Source organism: Lissotriton helveticus, chromosome 1_1 (genome assembly GCF_964261635.1).
Source record: "Lissotriton helveticus chromosome 1_1, aLisHel1.1, whole genome shotgun sequence".
NCBI lineage: Eukaryota > Metazoa > Chordata > Amphibia > Caudata > Salamandridae > Lissotriton > Lissotriton helveticus.
Window position 1 is genome coordinate 699,200,214 of NC_136057.1, and position 21,952 is coordinate 699,222,165.

The window sequence follows — 21,952 nt, forward strand, 5'->3', positions numbered from 1 at the left end:
CCATATGCTACTTATAAAAGAGGGCGGTGAGTAGTAAACACTTTCCATTAGCAACTTGGGCATTTTGAGTATTGAATAATGCCAGTGGGGTACTGTTAATAATATTAAGAAGATTTACAGAACATGCTGCTACCAAATTGGTCATCCTGGTGCACCTGAAATTTTTCATTGTTTCATGGATTTAGTTTTGGCTGATATTTAAATCATTTAGTACAGTTATGCTTGGATGATATTGTCTCTTTCTAAATCCCTCATTGAACAATGGGAGCATGGTAATGCAAGCTCCAACAGAAGTAATTGACAGGTGAACCTTAGAAATGTCAAAATAAGAAGGAAGAGATGGATGTCTCAGGTTTAGGTCAGAAGCATCTATAGTTACAAAATGTTTCCTTGGATTTGCACATTGTTAGAACCGGGGTCTCTAGTTGGCAGGGGAATGCACCCTAGTCCAAGTAGGGACCACCGCTTCCGACCTGGTAGCTTGGCGCAGAGCAGCAAAGGCGTAACTTCAGAGGCAATGTGTAAAGTGTTTGTGCAACACACAACGGCGATGACACAGTAAAAACACTCACAAAAGGAACACCACACCAGTTTTGTATAAGAATAAGAATTTCTTTATCTAAAAATTATGCGAGAAACAAAAGCAGGTAAATCCAGCTCCAGGCAAGATCAATGATAAAAAGAATTCCAGTTTCCAAGCAAGATCAATAATCAATAAGAATGAATCCAGTTCCCAGGCATGATCAATATAAAAAGGATTCCAGTTTCCAAGCAAGATCAATAATCAATAGGAATATATCCAGTTCCCAGGCCTGATCAAATCACAAAAAGCTCATGTGTGCCAAGGGCTCCTGCTGGTAATATCTTTCTCACAGTGTCCATGGATGGCAAAAGTTCACTTGAGGTAGGTTCTCATGGTCAAAATTCACTGTGGGAAGGTTCTTAGGCCAAAGTTCCCTTGTAGCGTAATAAGTGTGCCTCTCATAGAAATGATGCTCCCAGCGTAGGAAGTGCGGCTGCCCAGGCGCTGCTGGTAATGCTAAAAAATACCCCAGTGTCAATTATCAAGTAATTATGCCCCTGTAGGCCGGTCAGTTAAGGACGGTTCCCAGCCAAGCACAAAGCTCACACTCCAGGTACCCGGTCAACCCGCACCCCGCCCCCTCGCAGCAGCCTGGTTGCACTGAGGCGTTACCTGGGGTGGTGGTTGCTGGCGCGGGTGCGAGGCTCCTCTCCCCCTGGGGCCTCGGGCTCAGCAGGCGCTGCACGGGTGGAGGTCACGGCCACACAGCGCTCCTTTAGCACAGCGCTTAACAGTGCCTCCAAGTCCGGGGCAATGATGGAGCCTACTGCCACACAGCGCTTGGCTTCTCAGCGCTACACAGCGTGATCCTGTCCCAGTGGCGGTGACCTCAGGGCCTGTTTCAGTCGGCTTGCGCCAGAAGCAGAGGCAATCACAGAGCTCTCGGGAGGATCACGGGGCAAGCAGTGCTGAGGGCAGGCACAGCGTTGCAGGGCAAATCTGGAGAGTGTTTTGCTGTTCCAAAGGGCAGTCTTTAAAACGCTGTGGTCCAAGGACAGGTAGTTTCCTTTAGCTTAAAAAGTGTGCAGTCCCAAAAAGGCAATCTTTAAAAGGTTGAAGACTCTTTAAAATGTTATTCAAAGAAAAGTAGTTCCTTTGGGATGTTGTGGAGACACTCTGGTGGTGATGTTGCAGTCTCCCATGCAGGGCAGGATCAGCAGACAGTAGGGCAGCTCAGCAGGTTGTGGGGCAGCAGTTCCTTGGAGCAGTCAGCCTCCTTCCCAGTGTCAATCCTCTTGCGCAGCAGTCCTCACTCCAGCAGGGATTCTTCCAGGTCCAGCAGTGTAACAAGAATGTGAGGCCAGGACCCTCCCTTATATATCTTTTTAGTCTAGGGGCTAGAAAGTGGTGGAAATCTCTGGAAGGGTCTGGGGGCAGGGGCTTCTGGAAGAGTCCAGGGAGTTCTGGTATGTTCCCTGCCTTCCCTGACCTAGCTGTCACAGTGACGAGAGACAGGCCGTTAAGGCTACAGTGGGCAGCCCATCACAGCTCATCCCAGGGAAGAAGGTGTGAATCACCACTCCCACCTCCCAACCCAGGCAGGCTATCAGTATGCAGAGGGGAGGGGGGAGTCTGCAGCCTAATCTAAGTGTAGGTAGGAAAAGGTCCCCTTTATAAAAGTGGGATCCCTAGCTAGTAATGCCCAAACAATATATATCATTGGAAAGGGTTCCCCGCCCCGAGTCCAACAAGACCAAACATGATAGACTTATTAGGCCCCTGTCAGAAGTTAGTCCATAAGGGGAGGTTCCCAATGTTAGCCTATAAAGGATTAAGCCTTACTGCGTTAGCAGTGGCTTGTGGCAGATATGCCAGCCTCACAAGGTTTTAGGGGAGAGCACCTGCACCTCAGCACGGTTTAGCAGTGGTGAGGAGCCCAGAGTCCTAAGTCCAACAAAATATAGGATAAGAATGGGAGGCAAAAAGGGCAAAAATGTAGGGGAGACCATCCTAAGGCTGACAGGTCTAACACGTGTCCCCCCCAGCTGAAAGTGGGGAGAACTACCCAACCTCCAGGGAGTTCTCATCACTAAGGCGGAAAAACCGAGAGAGACCGTCAGCATTGGCGTGGTCTACTCCGGGTCTGTGTTCCACCCTGAAGTCCATCCCCTGTAGAGAAATGGACCACCTCAACAATTTGGGATTCTCGCCCCTCATTTGCATGAGCCACCTGAGGGGCCGGTGGTCAGTCTGAATCAGGAAGTGGGAGCCAAACAAGTATGGCCTCAGCTTCTTCACAGCCCAGACCACCGCGAAGGCTTCTCTCTCTATCGCACTCCACCGCTGTTCTCGGGGGAGCAGCCTCCTGGAGATGAAGGCTACTGGTTGGTCCCTTCCCTCCTAGTTGAATTGCGAAAGTACCGCCCCTATGCCATGCTCTGAGGCGTCCGTTTGGACAATGAACTCTTTGGAGAAGTCAGGGGCCCTGAGCACAGGAGCGGTGCACATGGCCTGCTTTAGAGAGTCAAAAGCTTTTTGGCAAGCCTCTGTCCAGATCACTTTCCTAGGGTATTTCTTAGAGGTTAGCTCAGTCAAGGGGGCCACAATGGTGCCATAGCCCTTGACAAATCTGCGGTAGTAACCTATGAGGCCCAGGAATGCCATGACCTCAGTCTGTGTTTTGGGAGGCTCCCAGGCCAGGATACTTTCTATCTTGGCCTGTAGGGGTTGCACCTTGCCCCCGCCTACCAAGTGTCCTAGGTAGACTACCGACCCCTGCCCTATCTGGCATTTGCTAGCTTTGATAGTCAGACCTGCCTGCTGCAGAGCCTGAAGCACTTCCTGGAGGTGACCCAAATGGTCCTCCCAGCTGCTACTGAAGACAGCTATGTCGTCCAGGTAGGCAGCAGAGAAGGCCTCTAAACCGGAGAAGACCCGGTTCACCAGCCGCTGGAAGGTGGCAGGAGCGTTTTTCAGTCCAAAGGGCATCACTCTAAACTGGTAGTGGCCCTCTGGGGTGGAAAAGGCGGACCTCTCTTTAGCTCCATCTGTTAGGGCGATCTGCCAGTACCCCGACGTGAGGTCAAAGGTACTCAGGTATCGGGCAGCCCCTAGTCGGTCAATGAGCTCATCCGCCCTAGGGATAGGATGAGCATCAGTCTTGGTCACAGAGTTCAGTCCCCTGTAATCCACACAGAACCTAAGTTGTGGTGTGGTGCCTGGTGGGGCAGCTTTTGGTACCAGAACCACCGGACTGGACCAAGGGCTGTTGGAGGGCTCTATCACCCCCAACTCCAGCATCTTAGTGACTTCACTCTGGATGCTGGCCTTCACCCTATCTGACAGCCTGTAAGATTTGGACTTGACAGGGGGGCTGTCTCCTGTGTCCACATCATGGGTACACAGGTGGGTAATCCCAGGGATAAGGGAGAACACTGAGGAGAACTGCCCCAGGACCTGGCGGCAGTCTCTCTGTTGCTTAGGAGTCAAGGATGGGGAGAGGACCACTCCCTCCACCGATCCATCCTTCTCCTTGGAAGTAAAGAGGTCCGGGAGAGGTTCACTTTCCTCTTCCTCGGCCCCATCAGTTACCATCAGTAAGGTAAGCTCAGACCTCTCATGGTGGGGTTTGAGGCGGTTGTCGTGTAGCACCCTGTGGGGCTGCCTGGGGGTCTTAAGGTCCACTAGGTAAGTGGCCTTGCCCTTCTTCTCCAATATCTCATAAGGGCCTGTCCAGCGATCCTGGAGGGCACTAAGCTCTCCAGGCTCCATGACCCACACCTTCTGTCCAGGTTTTAGCTCCACAGGGTGAGAATTCTGGTCGTACCATTCCTTCATTACCGCCTTGCTGGCCTCTAAGTTGTCAGAAGCTTGTTTCCACAACTTAGCCATTTGGCTACGGAAGGCCAGCATGTAGCTCACTACATCCTGGGGAAGCCTCCTTGGAGTCTTCTCCCACCCATCCTTCACTAAACTGAGAGGTCCCCTAACAGGGTGACCGTACAAAAGTTCAAAGGGGCTGAAGCCCACTCCCTTCTGCGGTACCTCCCTGTAGGAAAACAACAAACAGGGCAAGAGGATGTCCCACTTTTTCCTCAGGCCCTCAGGCAGACTCCTGATCATGCCCTTTAGGGTCTTGTTAAACCTCTCCACGAGACCATTGGTCTGTGGGTGGTAAGGGGTGGAGAACTTATAAGTAACTCCTTCCACATGGCTTGCATGTAGGCAGACATAAAATTGGTACCCCTGTCAGACACCACCTCTTTGGGAAAACCCACTCTGGTAAAAATCCCCATCAGGGCCCGTGCCACTGCAGGTGCAGTGATGTTTCTCAGAGGAATAGCCTCTGGGTACCGGGTGGCGTGGTCCACAAGAACCAGGATAAACCTGTGACCAGAAGAAGTCGGTGGATCCATAGGCCCCACAATGTCGATGCCCACCCTCTCAAAGGGGGTGCTAACGACAGGTAGTGGTTCCAGGGGAGCCTTCAGCTTAGCCCCTGTTTTCCCACTAGCTTGGCAGGTCAGACAGGTCCTGCAGAATGTATCTGAGGAGATCCTCATCTGCGGCCAATAAAAATGTGGAACAAGCCTAGCAAAGGTCTTGTCGTGGCCCAAGTGTCCTGCCAAAGGGATCTCATGGGCCAGTTCCAAAAGAAAGGCCCTGTAGCACTGGGGGACCACTAAGGCCCTTGATGACCCATCCACAGGAGCCTTGGGCTCACTGTAAAGGAGCCTATCCTCCCAGTAAATATGATACTTTGCGGAGGCATTGCCTGCTGCTTGGGCTTCGGCCTGTCGCCTCATGCCCTCAAGGGTGGGGCACTCCCTCTGTGCCCGGCAAAATTCCTCCCTGGTGGGCCCTCCTTCCACCTGCCACCCTGCAGGGGTAGGTAGGTCCCCCAAGGGGACAACGTCCCCCTCCATGGACTCTGGTGTGACCTCCTCAGGTGCCCCATCCATCTCACGGGGTGACTGCCCCGGGGGGGCTTCCCACGCCCTCGGGCTCCTCCCCTCTTAGCAGCTGACTGGGCCATTTTTCCAGGCTCCGGCCCTGGTTGACTCCCTTTCCGGGCAGCCATAGACCGTGTGGTAGCACAAATCCACTCCGGTAACCCCAGCATCTCCACATGCGCTTTGAGCTCTACCTCCTTCCAGGCAGTATGCTCAAGGTCATTCCCTAACAGACAGTACACTGGCATGGCAGGGCTCACAGCAACTCTTAAAAGGCCTGAAACCCCTCCCCACTCAAATGGAACCTGTGCTATGGGATAGTGACCCCCCCTGTTGTCAGCCATCACAACTGGATGGACTGCATCGGGAATTATTTGCTGTGGGGACACCAGCTGACTCCTTACCATAGTCATGCTGGCACCTGTGTCCCTCAGGGCCTCCACCCCCCGACCATTGAGGGTGACCCACTGCCTATACTTGGTAGTATTTGAGGGCACATGGACCTTAGGAACCATCTCACTGTCTCCCAGAGACACTAGGACAAGCCCTGCCCCCTCACTCCCATCATCTAGGGACAGCTCCTCCCCAAGCACTACACTAGCCACCCCGGGGTTTTTACCTCCAGTGGGCTGTGGTGCTCTCTTGAGACACTTGGGATCCCCCTTGTAGTGTCCAATTTCACCACACTCATAGCACCGGACAATTCTGGGCTGCTGACCTTTGTCAGGATAAGTGGGCTTCTGGTGGCCAGATTGGGGCTGGGACCTAGACCCTTTCCCTTGTGAACTATTTTGGGGGCCTTTGGAGAACTCTTTCTTTTTGTCTCCCCCCTCTTTTCTCTGGTGGGAACCCTGACTACCCCTTTGGGAGTCCCCCCCAGAATCCTTGTTGGACACCCTGGTACTGACCCAGGTGTCCGCCTCCTCCGCAAGCTTCCTAGGATTGGTCAACTTGCGGTCAACCAGGTGTTGGCGCAGCTCTGGAAAACATTTCTTTAGAAGGTGCTCTCTTAAAAACAAGTCATACAACCCTTCATAGTCATACACATTGCTGCCCCACACCCAACCATCTAAAGCTTTACTAGCGTAGTCCAGGAAGTCTACCCAGTTCTGTGTGGGAAGTTTGTGGCTATTCCTAAACCTCTGCCTATACCTCTCAGGGGTAAGACCGAACCTCTTAAGCAATGCGGCTTTCATGACAGAATAGTTAGTCTGGTCTTCCTTCTCTAGGTAAAGGAGGGTGTCCCTAACATCTGGAGGTAGGTACTTATACAACCCACCCCCCAATAACTCTCTGGGACCCCATGGGCTCTTAAAGACACCTCATAGGCGGCTAACCACTTATCAATATTATCCCCCACCTTAAAACTGGCCATCGCATCTTTAGGCATAAAGAGCCTGGACTCACGTGAAGCTTCCATAGGTACGCTGCCACCATTCTTGTTGCTGTTGGCCCCTACTTCTAGGGCCCGGATTTCCAGTTCCTTCAGGCTGAGCTCATGGGCAAGTTCTTTTTCCCGCATAGCCAGTCGCTTGTTCTCGCAATCCTGCTCCATGGCCCACCTTTCTCTTTCTCGCTCTTTCTCCAGCTTGGCAAGCTCCAACCTGAGCTGTCTCTCCTCCCTCCTGTCCTCCAGGTCCTCTATGGACAGGCTCTTCACTGACACACTACTGCCTGCCCTGGAAGGTACCCTTGTACCTGGTAACAAATTACCATTTCCCGCCAAGTGCAGTAGGTCAAGGTTTCCTGTGGCGTCGTGCTCTGGTCCTTGCCCGTCCCCATCTCCTTCTGGGTGGGCTGTTACCCATGCTTTCAAGGCTTTCTGAAGCTCTGCCTTCTTGGCGCTTCGCTTGAAGGGCACCCTTTTCTCCTCGCAGAATTCCTTGAGTTGTGCCACTGTGTAAACTTCCAGATTGGCCAGCTCGAATGCCATCTTGCTAGGTAGGGCCTCAGACGTTTGTAGAGAAAACCAAATGGGACTTAGGCAAAAGGACTTTTAAAAAGAGCAGCCAGTCAGGGAGAATTAAAAAAAAATAATAATAAATTCAAAAATGCCAATTGGAGAGGGTAGACAAAAATTCAATAGAGTCAGGTGTAGGGTTGCGGTGTACACTGCGTCGCTGCGTGGTGTTACACAAGCACAAGTCCTATCCCACCGCTCGATCACCAATGTTAGAACCGGGGTCTCTAGTTGGCAGGGGTATGCAGCCTAGTCCAAGTAGGGACCACCGCTTCCGACCTGGTAGCTTGGCGCAGAGCAGCAAAGGCGTAACTTCAGAGGCAATGTGTAAAGTGTTTGTGCAACACACAACGGCGATGACACAGTAAAAACACTCACAAAAGGAACACCACACCAGTTTTGTATAAGAATAAGAATTTCTTTATCTAAAAATTATGCGAGAAACAAAAGCAGGTAAATCCAGCTCCAGGCAAGATCAATGATAAAAAGGATTGCAGTTTCCAAGCAAGATCAATAATCAATAAGAATGAATCCAGTTCCCAGGCCTTTTCAATATAAAAAGGATTCCAGTTTCCAAGCAAGATCAATAATCAATAGGAATATATCCAGTTCCCAGGCCTGATCAAATCACAAAAAGCTCCAGTGTGCCAAGGGCTCCTGCTGGTAATGTCTTTCTCACAGTGTCCTTGGATGGCAAAAGTTCACTTGAGGTAGGTTCTCCTGGTCAAAATTCACTGTGGGAAGGTTCTTAGGCCAAAGTTCCCTTGTAGCGTAATAAGTGTGCCTCTCATAGAAATGATGCTCCCAGCGTAGGAAATGCGGCTGCCCAGGCGCTGCTGGTAATGCTAAAAAATACCCCAGTGTCAATTATCAAGTAATTATGCCCCCCCGTAGGCCGGTCAGTGAAGGACGGTTCCCAGCCAAGCACAAAGCTCACACTCCAGGTACCCGGCCAACCCGCCCCCCGCCCCCTCGCAGCAGCCTGGTTGCACTGAGGCGTTACCTGGGGTGGTGATTGCGGGCGCGGGTGCGAGGCTCCTCTCCCCCTGGGGCCTCGGCTCAGCAGGCGCCGCACGGGTGGAGGTCACGGCCACACAGCGCTCCTTTAGCACAGCGCTTAACAGTGCCTCCAAGTCCGGGGCAATGACGGAGCCTCCTGCCACACAGCGCTTGGCTTCTCAGCGCTACACAGCGCGATCCTGTCCCAGTGGCGGTGACCTCAGGGCCTGTTTTAGTCGGCTTGCGCCAGAAGCAGAGGCAATCACAGAGCCCTCGGGAGGATCACGGGGCAAGCAGTGCTGAGGGCAGGCACAGCGTTGCAGGGCAAATCTGGAGAGTGTTGTTGCTGTTCCAAAGGGCAGTCTTTAAAACGCTGTGGTCCAAGGACAGGTAGTTTCCTTTAGATTAAAAAGTGTGCAGTCCCAAAAAGGCAATCTTTAAAAGGTTGAAGACTCTTTAAAATGTTATTCAAAGAAAAGTAGTTCCTTTGGGATGTTGTGGAGACACTCTGGTGGTGATGTTGCAGTCTCCCATACAGGGCAGGATCAGCAGACAGTAGGGCAGCTCAGCAGGTTGTGGGGCAGCAGTTCCTTGGAGCAGTCAGCCTCCTTCCCAGTGGCAATCCTCTTGCGCAGCAGTCCTCACTCCAGAAGGGATTCTTCCAGGTCCAGCAGTGTAACAAGAATATGAGGCCAGGACCCTCCCTTATATATCTTTTTAGTCTAGGGGCTAGAAAGTGGTGGAAACCTCTGGAAGGGTCTGGGGGCAGGGGCTTCTGGAAGAGTCCAGGGAGTTCTGGTATGTTCCCTGCCTTCCCTGACCTAGCTGTCACAGTGACGAAAGACAGGCCGTTAAGGCTACAGTGGGCAGCCCATCACAGCTCATCCCAGGGAAGAAGGTGTGAATCACCACTCCCACCTCCCAACCCAGGCAGGATATCAGTATGCAGAGGGGAGGGGGGAGTCTGCAGCCTAATCTAAGTGTAGGCAGGAAAAGGTCCCCTTTATAAATGTGGGATCCCTAGCGTAGTAATGCCCAAACCCTATATATCATTGGAAAGGGTTCCCCGCCCCGAGTCCAACAAGACCAAACATGATAGACTTATTAGGACCCTGTCAGAAGTTAGTCCATAAGGGGAGGTTCCCAATGTTAGCCTATGGAGGATTAAGCCTTACTGCGTTAGCAGTGGCTTGTGGCAGATATGCCAGCCTCACAAGGTTTTAGAGGAGAGCACCTGCACCTCAGCACGGTTTAGCAGTGGTGAGGCGCCCAGAGTCCTAAGTCCAACAAAATATAGGATAAGAATGGGAGGCAAAAAGGGCAAAAATGTAGGGGAGACCACCCTAAGGCTGACAGGTCTAACACACATGTTTATTGCAAATGTATCAAAGATTTTTCCCATCTCAGTGGTGGCATTACCCATGTCTTGCAGAAAGAAAACATGAAAGAAGGTTTTCTTGTGGGCTCCCAACCGAAACAGCATTTAAGATGCTCAAAAGAATGTTCACTTCAAACTTCAACCATCACTTTTTTGTATAAATTAGTTTTTCATCCAAAGTGGGACAGGTATCCCCAGACATGGGTCTCGTGCACACAATGTCACTGAAACCAAGTTGTACCCGGCTGGTTAGCCCTTTACTAGGACAAAACTGGTCCTGGGTTGCTTGTGTTCTGGTTCAGGGAGGACGTGGCTTGGCAGTTCGGGCTAGACTGTACCGATCAGAGCAGGGTCTAGACTGATTTGCAAATAGCTGGGTTCAAACTGAGGTGACATGATGTGCAAAATAATGATGCATTGGGATGCAGCACAAGTAATTACCAATGGCTGAGATTTGTTCAAGCATTCTATCCATCACTTTTTTGTATACCAAGGGAAATAATGTCCATGAGAAAGTGCCGAATTTCGTATGGTCAACTCGATTTGTTTCCTGAATTTTGTTGCCAGTTTTTAGACTCTGTTCAGTGGGGCAATGCTGGTCAGTGCCCAGTGTATGTGCTTTGCCTCCTAAAACATGTAGAAGCTCGCTAATCTCTGATTATCTTATTTACCTTCTATATGAGGTCATAGTATATGATGTGGAAATATACCCATGGGATGAAAAATTAAATGACACCTATGGACTGCAGCATGTATTGTGCTATCCACTAGTATGTCAAGGGAAAACATGGCTTCTGTCCTACCATTGTAGCATGGCTGCTGGAGTGTAAAAGCTGCATTGTGATCTGTTAAAATAACCCTTTTTAACAGATACAAATATCCTTTTTAATTATGAGTATACCACCCCTATGTTCCCCCTTTAGCTCATAAGGTAGGGTGCATAGTATTTAAAAGTGGACATCTGAAAAATTAATGTTACCATGTATCTACAGTAACGGGCCCTAACATCAGTTTTCACAGTGGCTGAACTAGCTAGCCTATGTAGAAGACCAGAGTGCATGGTAAATACTGATAATGCTATTTAGGGAATGGGGCAAGCTAGACAAATAATGAAAGCCATATTTGTAATGGTTATTAAAAATCTAATTTAATGGCGAAGTTGACATTTTAATAAACCTTAAGGAAAAGTACATTTTATGAAGTTTTTTTTTACTTGGCTGAACTGCCAGATGGCTAATTAGCATAAGCCTCTATCAGCTCCTGTCTCTGCTTATGCCTGGCAGTAGGTGTTAAAGAGGTATGAAATACCTCCCAGTAGTAAATAACAGGAGGCCTGACTTGGCAGTCATGACTTCTCTGACCTTGATAGAATACGCAAAGTGGGGGCCATAGTAAACACAAAAGTGAGGGTGGGATGCTTGTATTTGTCGCAGCCACTGATAATTACTCAGGCCACATCACAATCTTTTTTCCCTACTATGCCACTTCAGATTAGACCCAACCATATGCAAATCAGCATTGAACCTGCTCCAATAGAAACTGTCCAGCTTCAAATACCAAGTCAGTACTTCTCTTAAACTGAACACAAGCTACCCAAGGCTGTTTTCGCCCTAGTTTGGGGTTCTTTTGTTAGGAGGGGTGTAGCTTGATTGCTGTTCCACAGTGAGCATGGAACCCACGTCTTGGCATACCGGTCACACTTACGATGTCTCATTAAAGGAAATAAAATGAAAAAAGATGGGTCGAATGCTTGAATTGATTTCAGTCACTGGTGTTTACTCAGGCTATATCCCATCAACCATTTTGTCCATCTCATATTAGACCAAACCATATGCAAATCAGCGTTGACCCAGCTCCGAATGGAAATGTCCAGCCTGAACTCTCAATCCAGGTCCTCTCCGAACCAGAATACAAGTAACACAAGACCAATTTTGCCCTAGTTGGGGATCTTCAGTGAGATGCAGTGTGGGTCCAGTGTCACAGTAAGCACAAGACCCACATCTTGGCATACCCGTCTTACCTAGCATGTTGCACTGAAGTCACCCAAAAAGTGTTGGGTGGGATGCGTGAAATGATCTCAGCCACTGGTAATTATTTGGGCCACATCCCGGTTTATCATTTTTTTGCATATCATGCCACGTCAGATTGGACCTAGACAAAAGCAAATCAGTAGTGATCAGGCTCCAATAGAAACATCCCAAACTGCCAAGCCTGGTTTTCTCTGAACCAGAACAGAAGCAACCCAAGAACAGTATTCAGACGCGGCCCATGCAGGTGAGAGGGTTGGGGCGGTGGGGCCGGGTGGTGGGGGATTTCAATGGTCAATACTAGGGAAAATTATTTATTTAATTTAACCTCATTAACGTCCTTTGAACCACCCCTCCCCCCCCCCCACGGGCCCCACTGCTCTTACTTGCACAGGCCACGGCTGCCGGTATTCCCTGATTGGAGCTCTTCAGTCAGATGCAGCTTGGTTCCATTGACACAGTGAGCATGGGACCTAAGACACAGGACCTGTCCTGGTAGTTTCACTGAAAAGCAGGGAAGTGCAAGCCCATGGGGAAGGAAATCTTTAAACAGGGGTAGGTCTTTGATACCCACAACCAAGTCAAAGAAAGCGAGATTCCTCATGTCCCAAAAGATAGGCTAGCACTAGTGGGCCCTCCACAGGGTTTGACTAGTGTTACTTTGGGGAAGAGTACCCAGAGGAGGTCCTAGTAGACCTTAGGTAGACCCAAAAAGTAAGCTGGTAAACCCTGAGAGTCTGGGAATTATTTGCACAGGGTCAAAGTGAATGTAGCCCCCCACTCTGGAAAACCTGAGAGGCCAATTTTCAGGTTTGGACAACTTAGGAGCCAGTGGACAATTCCTTGCCATCCATAAGGCTGGAAATGAGGCCTACTCTAGGCACCGGATTGATGCATTCATATGTCAGTGGATGGTTTGGGGCTTACTTCCTGACAGTGACAGCTGTTAGTGACCTCTTTTTCTTGTTTGTCTTTTGGGCAGAGTTGGCCCTCACATGGGACAGACGTCTGACCTAGGAAGCAGGATGAATCACATAATCTTGTTTGTCATGATGGTCCTATTCACTTGCTGGGAGGCATCGTAGGTAGGCTAGGGTTAGCTTTATCCAGGATGGGGTCTGCAGATTAGCAGGATTTCCCATGGACCAAAATAGTGACTGGGGATGAGCTTTACAGTATGGCAGTACCATCAAAGGTTGAATTTTAAGGTTGGCCCAAAACTGTTGAGATCGTCCAACTCACCACAGGGGGTGGACTTGGCAGTAGTGAGTGAGGCTGCAACTGCCTCTTCCAATTCAGAGGTCTTTTCCACATCCTTTCATCTTCAAACAATGATAAGTGCAAATGGCTGTTGATCTCTGTCTTTTTAGCTATAGCGATCATGTCTGAGAAAATAGACATATTTATATTCTCACTGCCAGTTTTTTCCTGAATAGGCTTAGCCCCCGGTGTTTTACCAGGCTTTAATGTAGTATCAAATGTTGTGCACAGGGTCCTTGCCAACCAGGTCCCCTGTGCCTGAGCTGCTTCCCCAAAATAAACTGCCAATTGGTACTTATGCCTGCTGTAAGTCCCTAGTTAATGGCGGTTCGGATTAGATGGCAATGTATTCAAATGGTTCTCCTCATTCCTTCAAAACAGATCACAGCAAATCAAGCACAGCCACTTTCTCTCTAAACCTCAACCTGTCTCACTCGGCGTCCCTCAAGGATCCATCCTCTCCCCAACCCTATTCAATCTGTTCATGGAACCACTCACCCTCATCCTCAAACAAGCTAATATCAATTACCACCTCTATGCCGATGACACCCAATTATATTACAAGATCAAATCCCACAAAGACATTCTCCAACTCAATGAGACCCTGACCAGAATTCAAACCTGGTTCCATTGGAACCATCTCAAACTGAACCCAAACAAAACTGAAATAATCCTTTTCTCCCCCAAAAACAACTCCCTTCCCATCCAACTCTGGATAAAGGACATCAACGCTCTTAACTGCCACTCTCCACCTCTAATTCTGTCAAATCTCTAGGCATCAGTATCGACCAGAATTCAAATCTCATCCCCCACATTAAAAATGCATCCAAAAGTGCGCTTTTCACCCTTCTCCACCTCAAGAAACTTAAACCATTTATTCCAGCAGACGATTTCAAACTTGTTGTCCAAACGCTTGTCCTTTCCAGGATTGACTATGGCAACGCCACTTTGGCTGGCACCCCTAAAATCCATCTTGCACCAATGAAATCTGTCCTCAATCTAGCTGCGAGACTCATCTCTGATTGTAAAAAATTTGATTACATCTCCCCTGTCCTCAAAAATCTCAATTGGCTCCCAATAGAAGGAAGATCCACCTACAAGATTGCCTGCATCACTCACAAAGCTCTTCACCAAATCACCCCTTCTTACCTTACAACGAAACTACACAAAGCAGGTTGCTCCAGGTCCCTGAGGAGCACAAACTCCCTTGTCTTGATCCCACCCAGACTCAAATGTCAAAAGACCCAATCTTGTGCGTTCTCAGGTAACGCTCCTACAATTTGGAACTCTCTCCCTAAGGATCTTCGCTGCAACCCCTCTTACCCTCTCTTCAAAAAGGAACTCAAAGTACTTCTTCTCAACAAATACTGGGGTATCTAATGTTACTGACTCTGAACATGTCCACTCCTCTCTCTTCCCTTGTCCGCTCCTCTTCCCACCCCCTCACAATCCCTTCATTTTCTCACTCCCCCTCTCTTCACCCCCTCTCGCTCCTAACTTTTAATATTCACTTTCCACTTAATGTTATCTCTCTTTCTTTGCCCCCTTAGCACAGTTGAATGCATTATCATACTGTAACTCTTTTTCGCCTAATTGTTAATATTATGTCATTATGTTCACCATCCTTGTAAAGCGCTCTTATACTCTTGGGTACAGTAGCGCTATATAAAACCTTTGAAAAAAATAAAATTAATTAATTAATAAAGAGGATCCCTTGGGACCCCCACCCCTCACTGTGACCATGCCACTGCCCTTGCAGTGTGCATGCCAATGTGAGGGAGAAAATGAAAAGGTCAACATGCCACCCTGTCCTCTAGCTCTGCCTGGCAGCATAGGACCCTCTAGCAGGCCCCACAGCCCTAAGGCAGGGTGCATTATACTTAAGGTGGGGGCATATTTGTATGAACAGATATCCCTCTACAATATTGGGCACCATTTCCTAATATCGTAGGTGCCAGTGACGCCATAGAGAGTACATGGGCTGGGAGCTCGACAACCTAAGTTCCACAGCAGCATGATGCCTTTACTGAATACAGGACGGTTTTGTAACAAACTACTCCTTTCAATAAACCCACACTGATGTCAGTGTGGGATTTATATTGCCATGTGCCTAGAGGGCCCCTCAGAGGTGTCCCCTGAATCCCTACCATACCTGCTGTGTTCTCTGGTCGGCGGTAGGCTGCCAACCACCATCAGATATGTTTCTGGACCCCTAGCATGAGGTGGGAGCCCTTGGTTTACACCCCCACTTTGGGTGGGAAAGCTGTCACGAAAATTTAAAAAGATAGGAGATGTGCCCACCTCTGCCAACCCCACTCCTAAAGAGGTGGGAACTGAGGTGATGCACAACTTTCAGTCCCTGCCATCTTGAAGATGGGGGGACCCCCCCAATCAGGGCTAGGCCTATGCCCCCTCCCACTGGAGGGTGGCATAATAGAGGGTGCATTCACACTAGGTAAGGTGCCAATTGGCCCTACCTGCTACTCGCCTAAAATGTCTCCTAAATTTTGTATTCAGGCGGCTCCCCAGACCTTACCCTCAGATTCGATCGACCAAAGAAGAAGATGACCGCTGTCAAACCAGGAACTGAACCTATACAGACAAACCCCAGCAAAAATCCCACCACTCTCAACCGGTTCGAACACTGACACTCTGCAAGGCCTCCAAGAAACCCCGGAGACCTTTTAACCTTCACCAAAGTGCCAAGAACCTCCCTTCAGACTAGAGGTTCTAGTCCCTGTCAACCATTGGTACCAGACCCGATGAGGACCCACCCTTGGGTAGACACGATTTACTGCTACCAAAGAATTCAATGGCCTTCGTGGTAGAGGAACATCACTTGTGGGGACACCACTCTGCCTGGTGAGAAGAACACCACACAGCAGGATGACCTCGAGGGATCCTCTAGGCCCACAACCTGAGCTGTTCTCAGCCCGGTGCCAGAGAGCCTGTACTCTCTTGAAAGTGGGTTTGCCAGCTTCTACACTGCCTGCCCGATCGCCCCATGATGATCCAACGATGGCAGAACTTCTCTATCTGATTGACAGCAGCTAACTGCCGGCAACCACAACAGTAACCGTGTTGGCAGTCTGCTAAAAACCAAATCACTTCATTGCTTTCTGAAGACCGCAAGGGTAATTCTAATTGCATGTATGGACCATCTTGGTTTATGTACTGAATCCAGCATCGCTTGGTTGCCCCCAGTCCCCCACGACCGACATTGCCTGCAGTGTTAGCCTGAGACACCCGAAGACTGGACTGGAACTGTAAGTAGTATACGTACCTATCACCCCACACAATTGTTTTCCTACATGATATATATATTTAACTGCTATGAAATTTGCACTGCCAAACGTCTGAAACCTAAAAGGTATTTTTACTGAGAACGGTACTTACTGTGTTGCACAACCTTGTTCTTAAAAATAAAATATAAACAAAGTATAATTTTCTTAAATTGGTCTGGATCTCCATTTATTGAGTTGTGTGTCCATTATTGCTCAATGATTGTGCAACCAATGTCTTCTCTGTTAGGCCTAAGGCTGCTCAACCACACTACCACAAATAGTTCACTTTGATGTTTACATTGAGTCCTGTACACTTTTGGTGAACCCCTAGGCTCTGTGCAAGGTATTACCACTGATCCAGCGCCCCTTTAGAAAAACTGTCTCACCAACACTACCCATCACCATAATACTCACCATTAATCATAAATCTCTTACAAGGCCCATTAACTAACAAGACAATTTTTGGGCGACTGAATCATGTGACCTAATTAATAAAACCTATTCACAAACTGTTTATAATTTTATATATAACTGCAGTTTATCATTTCTTACAATGGTTTTATGCATTTTTCATATTAATTAAGTCACTTAGGTATATGGATCAGCTGATGGTAACTAGACCATGAATAAACAAGACCAGCTTGTTGTTTCAAAAATCTATGTATTAACTTTATTATTCAGGAAAGTGCATTCTCATTAGGAAATCTTTATTTATTAGCAAATTAAGCAGCATCAATTAAGATAATGAATTATTGATCTGACATCTTCAAAGCAAATCAGCATGTATGAGTTAAAGCAAAATAACAGTTTTCCATTCCCTAAGTCTATTTCCTGACTAAAACTCTCTTCACCTAAAAAGTTAAAGTCATTAAAGCCTGTTATCCTTACGTGCGCCAAAAGTCCAACAGCACGACACGCCCATCAGGAATCGGAAAGCGAGAAGCGCCCTCCTGTCAAAGGGGCCAAGTTTTTATACCTTTCTGTCTAACTAATCTCGCTAAAAAGTATATTTTTCCCTGCCATCCAGTGTCTTCAATGGCTGACTGATGTCAGCTCATATCGTGTCATCACCTTTCTCCAAGCCTAGATCAGGCTTTTCTTAGAGTCCATTGTCTCTTATTCACAAGTCACGCAGCTTCCTTAAAAAGAAACATTTCGCAAATCACAGGCCGTGACTTCCTTAGCTTGGCAAACTTTGCCGCTTCCTGTCCTTGAATTAGTCTCACCAAGAGCACGTAAAACAATTTTCATTAGAGCTTGCAAATATTTTTCAACGTGGTAAAAGTTTCCATGCAGGGCTCTAGCTCTCTCTGGACAGGACTCGTGAACACCATCTTTTCAGTTAACACAAGACATCAATTAATTAGAGAATTGAGACCCATTCTGTTACCCACCCCCTTTGCTAATTATTAACCCATTAATTTATGTTACCTAGCTGAGCACACAAAGCTGCGTTTCATATTAACCTTCTTCTTTTAGGCCACAGGATTCTCCATGAGCTTATGCCACATAAAATACATAAGACATAACATAAGCACACAAATAAGCACATGCCATTAATTAAAACAGCCGCATTTAATACTGACAAAGACAATAGACAAGGTTAGTTTATTATTTTCAACGCACTTTCTTTTGCAACAAAGAGCACATAAGTCAGTCCCTCGTGTCATGTAAATGCATTTTAATCTAGGTTGGTTAATAATTCATCACAAATCAATTAATATGGTTATTTTAGTATGGAAGTTTAGCTCTGCAAGCCAGAACAAAATATTATTCTGAAACTCGCTCCATCAGCTCCCTTATCTGGTGATTTCAAAATCACCAAACTACACCCAAAATTTTAGCAAAAATTTTAATACCCTTGAACATGTTTGATAATCACAGTATTAGTGTTTCTAAACTTTCGATTCTGCTGTTTGTTTGTAACTCTCATATTGTGACTTACAAAACTCTTCTAATTCTATCTCTTTCTCCTGTTCTTTTCTGAGCATGTAAATCCTCTTCTTCTCCCTAAGATACTTCTTTCTTTTGTGTAACAAGCAACTAATTTTTAGCAGAAATATCACAAAAACTATAGCTAATAAAGGACATAATATTTTGCCTAAAATTGAACTACCTATCTCTTGAAACCAGGTTTTGATTGCTGCAAATCTTTTGCTCAAACGTTCTGAAAAATCTTCATCTTCTAAAGGTACAATTTCTGAATGTAACTCTGTAATTTTCTTAATATACATCTCAATGTTTTGACTCTTATCTGGAATATATGTACAGCAATGCTGGCCATGTAAAATTCCACAAACTCCTCCCTCTTTAGCTTAAAGGATATCAAGGGCAAGACGGTTCTGCATAACCATCGATCTCATAGAAATAAGTTCAGTATTGACTAATTGGAATCCACTAGCAGTATCAGTAGACAATCTGTCAACAATTGTAGACATTTTTCTGATTTTAACTGCATTCAGGGTTATACCCACAAAAGGTATTACTGCACCAAAAATATCTCCCAAAATTTCTGAAAAACTTTCCCTTCTGAATCTAGTCAGATGATTATTAATTTCAAACAAACCCTTTACATTTCTATCTACATGAAAAATCTTTGGAAAAACTAAACCGATATAGCAAGTGCCATACCAGTGATCTGGGAGATTATAATAGGCCTTATTTCCACACACAAAATAAATTCCAGGAAAAATTGGATCTTTACAACCTTTAAATGCCCAACCACCCAAGATTTGATAAGTGTCTTCGCATTGACTAGCACCCACAAAATAATTATCAAAAAGAGTATTATCTCTTCTAATACAAAGCTTACCACTAACAGGTTTATCTATGTAAATAGCAACATTTTCAGTTCTACCATTTAGCTTTTCATCCTCTATTTGCCAAAACTTAGATTTGGTTTGTTTCAACATCTCATTCCATTTATAAATCGCCCTTCTCTCTTCAACTAAGTTTAAGAAATATTTTTCTTCAGCTCTCAATTTACAAGTTAAATTATTTCTAAAAGCATACTCATAAGTAAGTTCATTAGTTACAATGAAAAATTCCCTCATCTGTTTAGCATGTTTATGTTTATTCAAGCTTTTGTCAACCTTTAAATTAGCAAAGATTTCATCGTAATTAGAATAATAATACTCCAGGCGACCTGTCTGATAAAATAGACTAGCTATAACACTACAAGTAAGGGGAAGCATATTGTATGTGACCCCCTCAGAAACTGAAGCAGGTAATTTTACGCAAATGTAGCAATCTTTAACATCCATAACCTTAACATATTCAGATAAAAGTCTTGAAAAAGTATTACTAGAAAAATCACCAACAGATCTATCTTGGTGGATCTCTGGTTTGTGCTCAATAACTCTGGTATTTGTGCCCCACTCACAGCTGCAATATCTCTGTCGTTCCGCAATAAGTATCACAATAAGTAACAAGCATTTGCAAAGCCAGTAGAACTCGCCTTGAAAATGTGAATGCTGACCTATTGGCTTTGCCAATACAAGCTTGCACATATGTGCCATGGATCGCAACATATGCCTCATGATCCATGTGTACATATGCACGCACACAGTGCCATCTTAAAATAGTAAGAAAAAGCACAAAAAACTGGCTGCTATGCAGGGCCGGAATGGAAATCAAAAATGGCCCTGGCAAAGAACTCGGCCGGCCCCCCTGGGAGCGGATGTGTTGTTTGCCAGGGCCGGTTTCCGCCGAATTTGTTACAGGGGCCGATTTTGCGTCCCTGTGACAAAAACGGCCCACAGGGGCATAAAATCGGCCCCCACACTAGCGGCCCACTGGTGAAATGCCCGGTGCCCGCTACGGCCAGTCCGGCCCTGCTGCCATGGGCCGCTAGCATGTGCATACTTTGAAGAAATATAGAAGAACAGTAATTAAAAATACAAATGAATGGCGGAAGGGTGTAGCAAGTCAGCATACTATGATGTCTCATCTGGAAAATGGTATAGGCTGATACCAACTTTGATTGACATCCCACTTAGCTAATGCCAACATTCTGCAGAACAACAGTACAACAGTAACCTATGACTGAACGGTGCTGTCCTAAAGCCCCTTTCTGCATGCGTATATGTATTTTTGTGTGTATGTTGTTAATTAGCAATAGATCTCAGAAATCAGGTAAAGCTGATTTCTTAGGGGAGAGGAGTTGGCCTAACGGCTAAGGCGCTCGACCTCGGACCTGGGGATCTGGGTTCGAGTCTCGGTAACGACGCCCAAAAAAAAAAACTCCTGTGTTTCTGGGCAAATCACTTAATCTCCCCGTGCCTAAAATTAAAGTTTGTCCTCATGTAACGTAACTGGTGCTATGTAAAGCGCTCCGATACCTGATTCGGTTCGGGTCTAGTTCCCGCTATATAAAACTCTGCAAAAAAAAAAAGCTGTCGATAGGGCAACGGAACATGTCAAGGAAATTATTCATTTATTTCTCTTTTGGTCTTCTCTAAATCATTGGAAAAGTATTGCTGGCCAAATTTGCTGGTCTAATATATTTAGAAACGGTGACTTCCTCCTAGTTTTGCCAATAACTCATCGAGCGAGAGCCCGCAAACTCCCTGCAAAGTTGCCTCTAAATTCCACCCAGCTTTGAATGGAATTGAATCCTCTGCGCTTTAAATAGTACTTTTCACTACAAATTGTTTAGGCATTTCAGGTCGAAGAACCTACAATTTTAATTGATTCTTCCGCATACGCGCTACTTTAAATGCGCCTTTTGCTTATACATTTGCCAAATATTCCTTCGTGTTGAGTAATAGCAATTATCAAAAAATAGTACAAAAATGTTATGTGAGCTTCAAAATCGCTTCATATTGTATTGTAGTCCATATATTTTCATATGAGAGAACCAATCACGTGACCTCTTTGAATGTGGTCGTCTTTGCTAGGGGGTAAGCTACATAAAGCTATCCCATGGGCTACAAACTAATTGAAAACAATGTATATTTCCAATGATCCATTACACACAACTTATGATTATATGTGAATTCTTTCAATTGTACCCTGTGCACTTTCATTTTCTAGCTTATGATCTCCATCGTTGCACCAGTTTTGTTCGAGATATGACAAGAAAGATTAAGGAAAAGGAAATGAGTGAGAGGTTTTCCAGCATCAAGAGCCGCTTGGACTGGTTAACTTTCAGAAAAAGTACCTACGGAGAAATGACACAACACAGGACTGAACACTGACAACAACTTTCAATCTTTTTCGTTAGAACTGAAGAAGATATGAGAAAGAAGGTCAAAATAAATTGTTAAATGTGATCCTGTGTGAAGTAAAATGTAAATAAAAAAATCACAAATTGCAATGCTTCATTTGAAAGTGGTTAAAACTCAAGGCCAATAGTGTGCTTCCCTCCTGATGAACAATACCACATATTGTTGTATTCACTCTCTATCTGAAGCAAGCTTCAAAATGCCTGAGTGTGTAGAGGTGTTTTCCTGATTTTGTGATGGATATGAAAAGCTGTTTTTGTGAGAGAGTCTAGGAAGACAATGGCCTCTATCACTGGTCATAATCAACACCTGATCATTAAAATGATTGAATACCTATTTAAAGT

The 21,952-nt window shown here is 46.4% G+C and overlaps 1 protein-coding gene across 1 annotated transcript in view; it reads left to right on the forward strand.

Annotated features, from left to right (window-relative positions):
- LOC144770536 (transient receptor potential cation channel subfamily A member 1-like) overlaps positions 1-21,626 on the forward strand; it is a 231,394-nt gene extending 209,768 nt beyond the window's left edge. The window contains exon 8 of the mRNA XM_078655142.1: positions 21,418-21,626. Coding sequence (XP_078511268.1) covers positions 21,418-21,581 — 164 coding nt within the window. The 3' untranslated portion in view covers positions 21,582-21,626. The remainder of the gene's footprint in view (positions 1-21,417) is intronic.
- The last annotated feature ends 326 nt before the right edge of the window (positions 21,627-21,952 follow it).